General features: G+C 40.0%; 1 protein-coding gene and 1 pseudogene across 1 annotated transcript in view; both read right to left on the reverse strand.

The window, feature by feature from the left end:
- Positions 1–3,917, reverse strand: part of SEPT10 (septin 10) — a 51,797-nt gene extending 47,880 nt beyond the window's left edge. Inside the window, exons 1-3 of the mRNA XM_015561679.1 lie at positions 3,910–3,917; positions 3,530–3,777; positions 2,709–2,904 (exon numbers count right to left, since the gene is read on the reverse strand). Of these exons, the coding sequence (XP_015417165.1) occupies positions 2,709–2,904; positions 3,530–3,777; positions 3,910–3,917 (452 nt within the window). The remainder of the gene's footprint in view (positions 1–2,708; positions 2,905–3,529; positions 3,778–3,909) is intronic.
- Positions 3,918–4,040: 123 nt separating this feature from the next.
- LOC102752752 lies at positions 4,041–5,334 on the reverse strand (annotated as a pseudogene).
- Positions 5,335–10,365: the final 5,031 nt, after the last annotated feature.

The following is a 10,365-nucleotide window of genomic DNA, read 5'->3' on the forward strand; positions in this document are numbered from 1 at the left end:
GAGAAGGCTGCTGCACAGAAAAAAAAATCAATGAAACAACAGGAGAGCCTACTGCATGGAAGAACATATTTGCCAATGTTATCTCTGATAAGGTTTTAATCTCCAAAATTTACAGGGAACTCATACAACTTAACAAAAGGAAGATAAACAATATAATCATAAAATGGGCAAAGGACCTCAATAGACACTTTTCAAAAGAGGACATACAGAAAGCCAAGAGACATATGAAAACATGCTCAAAATCACTAATCATCCGAGATGATTATATCATTAATTAAAATGATTAAATCATTTTAGATGATTGCAAATCAAAACTACGAGGTACCATCTCACACTTGACAGAATGGCTATCATCAACAAATCAAAAAACGACAAGTGCTGGAGAGGATGCAGAGAAAACGGAACACTCGTGCACTGCTGGTGGGAATGCAGACTGGTGCAGCCACTATGGAAGACAGTATTAAGTTTCCTCAAAAAGTTAAAAATGGAACTCCCATTTGACCCTGTGATCTCTCTTGTAGGAATATATCCCAAGAAACCAGAAACACCAATCAGAAAGGATATATGCATCCCTATGTTTATAGCAGGATAATTTACCATAGTTAAGATTTGGAAACAACTTAAGTGCCCAACAACGGATGAATAGATTAGAAAACTGTGGTACATATACACAATGGAATACTATGCTGCTGTAAAAAAGAAGGAATTTTTACCATTTGCATCAGCATGGATGGAACTCGAGAGCATTATGCTAAGTGAAATAAGCCAGTCAGTGAAAGAAAAATACCACATGATCTCACTCATTTATGGATAATTAAGACCATTATAAACTGATGAACAAAAACAGATACAGAAGCAGAGCAGCATTAAACAGACTGTCAAACTACAGCAGGAAGGCTGGGGAGGGTTTGTGGGGGATGTAAGAGATCAACCAAAGGACTTGTATGCATGCATGTAAGCATAACCAATGGACACAAGACACTGGGGGGTAGGGGAGGCTGGGCGTCAAGGGGAAATAAAAGGAGACAAATGTGCTATTCTTTGTAATATTTTAAGCAATAAAATAAAGTTAAAATAAAATGAAATGAAAGAAAAATAAAGACTACCATCTTCAGACATGAATGGAGTAAATGGGACTGGATTTACTCTCTCACCTTAAACAGCCAGAAACTTGGACAAAGGTTTTCAGACAATGGATAATAGGCAGTATAAAACCGTGATCACACAGGTGGGAATTAAATGAAGAGAGCTCAACAATTTCCTCAGATTACTGCCTGGAGACAGGTTTCCAGGGCATAGCACAGAAGACAGAACAGAGCCTGGCCAACTCTGACTGGAGAGATATAGACAGCAGTTCAGGGAGGCTAACACAACTAGCATTTGTAGGCAAGAACACTGGGAGAAGGAACTACATTAAGAGAAAGCAATGCAGGTCTGGAGAGGCCCCGTCTCGCTTTGGCAAAGCCCTCATCTGCATGTGCACGTGCATATGAGAAAAGCACTCAAGACTATGGCCTTCTCCTATATCTAATCATGGTGGTGACAACAAATCTATACATTTGTCAAAATTAACTGAATTGTACACTGAATAAAATCAATACCTTTTATTTTTCTATGTAAATTATATAGCAAAAAAACATTTAAAGAGAAAAAAAAGGACTGGAAATATAAATGTCATTATACTATCACATACACAGGAAATCTAAATATTAGAAGTGAATTATTGTAATTAATCAGAGAATTTACAAAAGTTGCCATATTGAAAATTGATATTTCTATAGAAAATGAAATACTTTTAAAAGGTACCATGTAGAGATCATCAAAAATGCCCAAGATCTCTATATAGAACATTATTTTAAAAACTAATATTATTTAAAGTAGCATGTCACAGGCCTTTGCCTCTGCTACTGGTGTGTTTCTTCCAAAAAGCACACACAAATCATTTCTTGAAATTTAAAGCGAACACACAAATGCGCTGAAAAGGCTAACATAAGTTACATAAGAGTCAATTATGCAAAATATTTTCTCTCTAAAGCAAACTTTAGAAAAATAGGAAATTACCTCTAATAAAAATATGTACATTCCAAAAAAGGAAAAAAAGAACAAAAGTTATTGCTTTACTCCAATCTACTTCCCCCCTTTTTAGTTTAAATTTCAGATTTAAACTAAATCTGATTACAGAACCTATAATCAATCTTTATAATAACACAAGAGAAATAATAATATAATATAAAATAGAAATTTCATTACCAAACCTTCCCTGTAATGCATAATAAGGTACCTGGCTAATTTGATTAGAATTTCATAAAAAAAATTCACGCACCATGGATTTGGCCATTTATATTTGCCATTGTATGTCTTATTGTTGTTGTTTTTTTAACCTCACTGAAATAAATCTTGTATAAAAATAAGTACAAGTCACTTAAAATACACTATATTGGCATATATCAGAAAATAATTAAAACTATTTTTGCTGAAACAGACATTTTAATAATGTAATTCAAATTATTTTAAAGAAATTAAATAACCAAATATAGAAATGTTGATTGTTAGTGAGAATAAAATATTGCTTAATGATTTAAAAAACTAAAAGTCTGGGAGGCTAAGATATGGATTTCCATAGTAGAAAATCAAATCATAGCTTATGGGGCAAGAATACAAATGTCCTGAATTAAAAATTTGTTTTATTACAAAAAGAAAACATGTACCTCTCTTCTTTGTTTATTTGGTCACCAAATCCCACTGTATTCACAATGGTCAATTTCAATCGAACATTACTTTCTTGAAGTTCATATGTTTGAGCTTTAAGTCTAACATGTGGGCAAAAATGTGAGGATTCATGGTCTTCAAAATTAGTATTAAACAATGTATCAATCAACGTTGATTTTCCAATTCCAGTCTCCCCTGAAAGAAACAAAGGTATTATCTTCACAGGTGCACAGGATGGATGAGAAAAAAAATAGAACTATAAACTCTTAGAATGGTTTTAAGGATTCCAAATGTTTCAAATATTTCAATAGCTGAGTTGTCCAAGAAAGAAATATATGCTAAGGGTAGTCCACTAAGTCATTAGCAGAACATAAAAATGAGGAAGTTGCCCTGGCCAGTTTGGCTCCATGGATAGAGCGTTGGCCTGTGGACTGAAGGGTCCCAGGTTCGATTCCGGTCAAGGGCACGTATCTGGGTTATGGGCACATCCGCAGTAGGAGGTATGCAGGAGGCAGCTAATCGATGTTTTTCTCTGATCAATGTTTCTGACTCTCTATCTCTCTCCCTTCCTCTCTGTAAAAAATCAATAAAATATATTAAAAAAAATAAGTTATTCAGAACGTTGAAGTACTGAAATGTTTAAAGAACAAACAAAAAAATTAAACCAGTACAGCTAAAAAAAACTCACAGAATTTAAATAACTGAAAAATATCTGTGATCATGATCTCAAATTGATAACATGAGCACCACACACCATACAAGAATGAAGTGAGCGCAAGGAATATGAAAGAACAATTTAGAGGAAGAATCTGGAACTTACCAACACAGAGAATATTAAAACAGAAGCCTTGCTGAATGGATCTGTTGACCAGCTGATCAGGCAAACTCTCAAAACCAACATGGCCAGACATAGTTAAAGAACGAATATTTTCTCTTTTCTGCAGAAGAAAAACAGCAATGATAAAAATAAAACTTTTACTGAAATAGGATGTAAGCAAACTTGAAAGAATAAAAAAAAAATCAAAGAAACTAAAGAATTTATGACCATTATACTTCCCCAAGATACAACTGATTTATGTAAATCTGTGAGAAATGTGTCCAGACCCTCATAACATAGTTCTTGTCTTCATATAATGAGTCCAGCACTATTTATAACATTGAAATATTTGATTTCCAAAATAGGAAAATACCCAAGTAAACTATGGCATATTCACTCATAAAACAGAATGTTTAAAGTCATTAAAGATGTTTGTGATACATTTTTAATAACAGTTTAATTATTTTTGCCTTTGATCAGGTTTTTATTCAAAATTAGCTATCCAAAGTGATTTGACTTTTATGAAACAAATTTAAATTTATGTTGCAGGCCTCTTTTCTTCTGTGGTAGGTTTCTTTTCTGTGGGTTTCTTCCCAGTTGCCCGTTTCCTGGTATCTGCAGCCTATTTCCCACCAAAGGTTTCTTCTGCTTCGTAATGGCAAGACCTTCTCTCCGTCCTTTCCCACACCACAGGCTTCATGCCGGGAACCCCCTTCTCATCTGATTTGGCCTAGAGAAGACTGGTGTTCTGGTACATGGTCTTTGCACATGGGTTTAGCTTCAACATGATTCTCAGGTTTGTCAAGGGATTATTCTTTATGACTTTGCAATGAATTTTCTTGCATAGTGCTCAGAGGAGGTTCTTTGGATCTCTGGGCTTTTCAAGATTCTGCTCAGGTCTGTATTGAGCATCCTGTGCATGGAAGGTTTAGTTACTCTTAAGGGAGACAGCTTTACACAGTGCCACAGAGGTCATCTAATGTTCAGTCCAAATGCAGACATAGCCCACATGTTCACCAGGAGCAAGTTTCAAAATGTTCTATATGCTTAAATTAAGCAGAGTAATTCTAGGAATGTTTCTGAAGGCTTTGATGATACCGTTGTATCATGCACTATAGATGATGCAAGGTCCCCTGCCCTAGATATGACAATGATTTCTCATTTTGCCCTTGCCAGCTCTCATTAGCTGAGAGGCATAGACCTTTTTAACATCCTTCCAGGCCTTAAGTTTCTTAAAAAATAAATCTGCCTCCTTGGTCTTCCTGTAGCCATCAACATTACCTTCAACCACCAAAGGAAGTTCAGGAACTTCCTCAATATGATGACCATCAGACATGTCCGGCGCTGGGAAGGACACAGCAGCCACGGCAGAGCAGATGGCATAGCACTTAAATGTTGTGTTCACTCTGTGGTGCATGTGACGCCAGATTTTTGTTGGTACAAACAGGTGGTGGCCCCATGACACATATTTCCAAAAGCACCCTGTGTAGAACAAGGAGTCCCACCACCTCAAACTCTGTGAATTCGAGTCACAGCTCTGCCAGTACCTCAAGACTCTGTATACTGGTTTGATGACCTGCCAATTCACTGACCACTGACAGCACAGGTCTGTCTATTGTTTTTGCATAAGTTGATGTGAACAAAGCCCACAATATCTGGTCGAAAGGGAGCCTTGAATACAGTAGGCAAAGTGACATTTTTGCCAGATAATTTCCCCTTTTTGGCGTACACTAAGTGCATGAAGAGAAGGCTACACTCCTCTCACTCAAATGGCTCCCACAGAAAAAGGAACACTTTAATTCTTATGTTAAGAAGTTAAGTGGAATCAACAAAACAAGAAAGCCCACTGCGTGGGAAAACATATTTGCCGATGTCATATCGGATAAGGGCCTAATCTCCAAAATTTAGAGGGAACTCATACAACTTAACAAAAGGAAGATAAACAATCCAATCAAAAATGGGCAAAGGACCTAAATAGACACCTTTCAACAGAGGACATTCAGAAAGCCGAGACATATGAAAACATGATCAAAGTCACTAATCATCCGAGAGATGCAAATCAAAACAACAATGAGGTCCCATCTCACACCTGTCAGACTGGCTATCATCAACAAATCAACAAACGACAAGTGCTGGAGAGATGTGGAGAAAAAGGAACCCTCGTGCACAGCTGGTGGGAATGCAGACTGTTGCAGCCACTATGGAAGACAGTATGGAGTTTCCTCAAAAAGTTAAAAATGGAACTCCCATTTGACCCTGTGATCCCACTTCTAGGAATATATCCCAAGAAACCAGAAACACCAATCAGAAAGGATATATGCACCCATATGTTCATAGCAGCACAATTCACCATAGCTAAGATCTGGAAACAGCCTAAGTGCCCATCAGCAGATGAGTGGATTAGAAAACTGTGGTACATCTACACGATGGAATACTATGCTGCTGTAAAAAAGAAGGAACTCTTACCATTTGCAATGGCATGGATGGAATGAAGAAAAAATACCACATGTTCTCACTCATTCATGGATAATAGAGACCATTATAAACTTTTGAACAATAATAAGATACAGAGGCAGAGCTGCCTCAAACAGATTGTCAAACTGCAGCGGGAAGGCCGGGGAGGGTTGGGGGGCAGGAGGGAGGAGGGGAAGAGATCAACCAAAGGACTTGTATGCATGCATATAAGCATAACCAATGGACATAAGACACTGGAGGGTAGGGGAGGCCAGGGGATTGTCAAGGGCGAGGGGAAAAAAAGGACACATATGTAATACCCTTTGTAATACTTTAAGCAATAAAAAAAAAGAAGTTAAGTGAAAAAAGTAGAATACAAAATTATAGCTATAGTTCTAGCACCCAGTAATGGTAGAGTAATTATATCACACTCACCTCCCCATCTATATATATAAAAGCCTAAGCAACCAATCAACAGATCGCTATGATGTGCACTGACCACCAGGGGACAGACGCTCAATGCAGGAGCTGCCCCCTGGTGGTCAGTGCGCTCCCACAGCCAACCTCCCACAGCCCCTCCCGGCACCCAACTGGCTGGCCCAATGACCTCAATCAGGATGGCCAACCTCCTGTGGCCCCTCCTCCTGCTGGCCAACCTCCTGTGGCCCCAATCAACCTGATCGCTGTCCAGGCCGAGGAACCCCACTGGTGCACAAATTTGTGCACCAGGCTTCTAGTTAATAATAATTATAAATCAATTTTTTTTTTCAAGGAATTGGAGTGCAAACAAAGGTTGACAGACACTGAAGGGGAGACTCTTGAGAGAAGGAAACTATATAAGGTGAGATGAACTAGCTTTTCTCCTGAGAGTACTGCTCAGTCACTGCTATACAAAGATAGAGCTTAACATGCAAATGGCAGTCTTACTGGGTTGACAAGTCAGTTGGAGATAAGGGTGTGTGAAAAAAATTCCAGAAGAAATTCTATATCCAGTGAAAATATCCTTTACAAATGAAGGCAAAACGAAGACATCTTCAGAATCTGAGAAAATTCTTTGTAAGCAGACATACACTATATGAGATGTTAAAAGTTCTTCAAGAGAAAGGAAAATGACAATGGAAACTCGGATCTGCAAAAAGGAATGAAGACTACAGGAAAGGTAAAAATATGAGTAAATATGAGAGAGTTTTTTGCTTTTTTAAATTTCTTGAAAATATAACTGAATGTTTAAAGCAACAACAATTATTACAGGGTTTATAATACATGAAGCAGCAGAACATATAATTATGACAGAACAAAGGATAGGAAGGAGACTAGATCTGCACATGTATAGGAACTGAACATGTAATATTTCTGTGCTTAATATCTGCATGTGACTAGTAAATACCTGTTGCACAGCTCTGATATAGAACATGTCCATCATCACAGGAAGTCCTATTGGTTCATGTCATACATGAACTAGTATAGCACACTTTGAAGGTAGTGTGTGTCACTTAAAGCCTGCATCAATTACTATTTTAAAAAATTTTAAAAACAGAGGTATAGTAAGCCAATAGAGGAGATAAAATCCTATAAAATTAAAGGATAATATGCAAAACCCTAACGGCGGAACGACCACTTGACCAGCCACCATGAGGCGCATTGACCACCTCTTGGTCCCTTTCCCCGGCCAGCAGGCTCCAATCACCTGATGGTGAACAAGGAACCAGGGGTGGGTGGCAGGGGACATGGATAGCACCAGGCCAAGGCCCCCGCCCCACCAGTCACCCCACACACAAACAGCAACCCGTGGCGGGGTCGGGGCCAGTGAGCAGGCAGGAATGGCCCATGTTTTGGTCCCTTCCCCTGGCCGTCAGACTCTAACTGCCCAATGGCAAAAGGGAAACAGGGTGAGTGGCGGCAGGGGACAGGGCTGGTGAGCAGGCAGAATGGCTAAACTCTTGGGTCCTCCCCCCAGGCGGCAGCTCCAATCAACTGATGACAAACAGGGAACTTGGGGTGGGTGGTGGGGGTGGGCACGGCCGGCTGCAGGCAGCTGGGGAAGATGGCTCTGATTGGAAGCGAGGCCAGGGACCGTACCAATGCACGAATTTCGTGTGCCGGGCCTCTAGTGCAATCATAAAAATACTCGGTTAATCCAAAAGAAGACAGGATAAGAAAAAAAATTAAAGAAAAAACCTGGAACAAATTTATAGGCTTAAATCCAGCTCTATCTATAATTAAATTAAATGTAAATGATCTAAACCAGTGCTGTCCAACAGGACTTCCAGTGATGATGGAAATATTCTTTATCAGAGCTATGCAACAGGTAACCTCTGCTAGTCACATACAGACATTAAGCACTTAAAATGTAACTAATAGAATCAAAGATGGCGGCCGACAGGATAGCCGTGAGGGAGAGAGTGTGAGTGAGGGAGCAAAAGGGGAGTGCGTGGGCATGTGGGGCGTGTGTGTGTGTGTGTGTGTGTGTGTGTGAATGAGAGCCAGCTATATTCCGCAGGACTTTTGGGGGCTGGCAGACCAGGCTCCCCTACCTGGGTGGCCTCTCTTACCACTGAAATCTCTCAGAGGGCAGCGGGCTCCGCTGCAGAGGCCATGCCATCTTGAAGGGGAGAGCTGCTGTGACTGGGAGCCCAGCCTCACCTCCACCCAGGGAGCCTTTGGACACCACCTGGGACCCTGCATCAACACCCGCCAGGGACCTGCTGCCTCGGCTGTGAACCCACGAACACCGAGATTCCAGCTTCCCTGGCCGCAGGCTCCTAAAAAGTTTGTCTGGGGGAAGACAAAATGACAGCCAAATGGGCAGACGTGTCCTGCGCCTTCTGAGAGCAGATAGAAGAAACAGCTGAATCGAGTAACATCCACCTGGAATTGGCGAATTAAACACAGCTGGTGAGACAATACATGGCCGAAAGGACAGAGGACACCTGGAGAATGGTAGGATCAGGGATCTGGGCTGGAAAGAGAAACGCACGACCACCGGGATGAAAGGGTCAGAAGGAAACTGCGCTGCACCAAGTCTGCGTCCCGTGGGAATACATGTAACCCTCGACTGTGAAAGGGGGTCCACAGGGCTGCTGGCAGTGGGGGACTTTAGATCTTAGTCCACAGTCATGGGAGGATGCACCCAGAAAAGCAGCCTGAAGTTCTATACTGGCCATGCAGTGCCAGGGGGAGAGAATCACTCAGCAGCATGGTTGCTCTGTCTTTATATTGTCCTTACTTTTACTTGCTAAACCCAGTGCATAGGATCTTTCAATTACAAACACTCTCCAAGATGGACATGGTTTGGTGGAGGCTGAGGAGCAAAGCAGGGAGAGGCGACCAGGAATCCAGCTCTGGGACAGCCTGGTCGCTCCAACCCTAAACAGCCATTTTTCTCTGGAAGAGCTAGCCCCTCCTAGCGGCTTCAGAAATGAATAAAGCAACACTGGCACCTAACCTGTGTCAGAAATAGAGTCTTCTGTAAATATGACTGAAAGCAGGGAGCAAACAAAGTGGGCAGGTTGTCCTGCATGCCTAAATCCAAGCCTGTGGAGACAGATACAGAGGAGTGGTTGATTGCTGGGAACTTCAACAGGTCCTAACTACCTAACAGGAAACTGAAAAGTGGCAAACAGAACAGTAGAGAGGGGTCTTAATCCAGCCCCCATGAGACATTAAAACTCAGCTGAAGGAAACAACACTTCACTTTAATTTTTACCTTTTACTGGAGGGAAAGAAAAAAATTTGTTTTATTTTATTTTTACTTTTTAATATTTTATTTTTTTGATTAGTGCTCTACATGCTATTTTTCTTTTTTATCATTATTTTACTTTATCTCATTTTGCCAACCTTTTCATCCTCACTGCTCCCTTTTTCATCCTGTTTCTCCTCTCCTGTTCCTGATTTAGTTTTTTTCTCTTTCTTTTTGCTCCTTGTTAAAAATTGATTGTTTTTATCTGCTTTATTGATGTGTTCTGTTATAGTAGTCTCTGTTGGCTAACTCATATATCTAATTTCCTCTCCCCTGCTCAAGTCCATGCACCCTTCTCTTTTCTCTATCTTGGCTAGCCAATTTATTTATTTATGCTTTTGTTTTTCCTTTCCTCACTTGCTCTCTTTTTCTCCTAATTACTTAATTAGTTTCACTCACCAAACTCAAGCCTATTTGCTCTCTATTCTATTCTCCTTTTCAAAAATATGGCGAATATACAGTTAAATTAACAAACGGGGGAAATTTAATTAATTAATTAATTATTTAATTTATTTACCATTTTGTTTCTTACTTTTCTTCTTATACACTCATTCTCCTTCTACCTCCTCTATACTGAACCATAGCCATTCCCCCATTCATTCAATTACTTTACCTTACTTTCTGGAACTAAGCTCTGCCTCTTCAG

This window comes from Myotis davidii, unplaced genomic scaffold (genome assembly GCF_000327345.1).
Source record: "Myotis davidii unplaced genomic scaffold, ASM32734v1 scaffold677, whole genome shotgun sequence".
NCBI lineage: Eukaryota > Metazoa > Chordata > Mammalia > Chiroptera > Vespertilionidae > Myotis > Myotis davidii.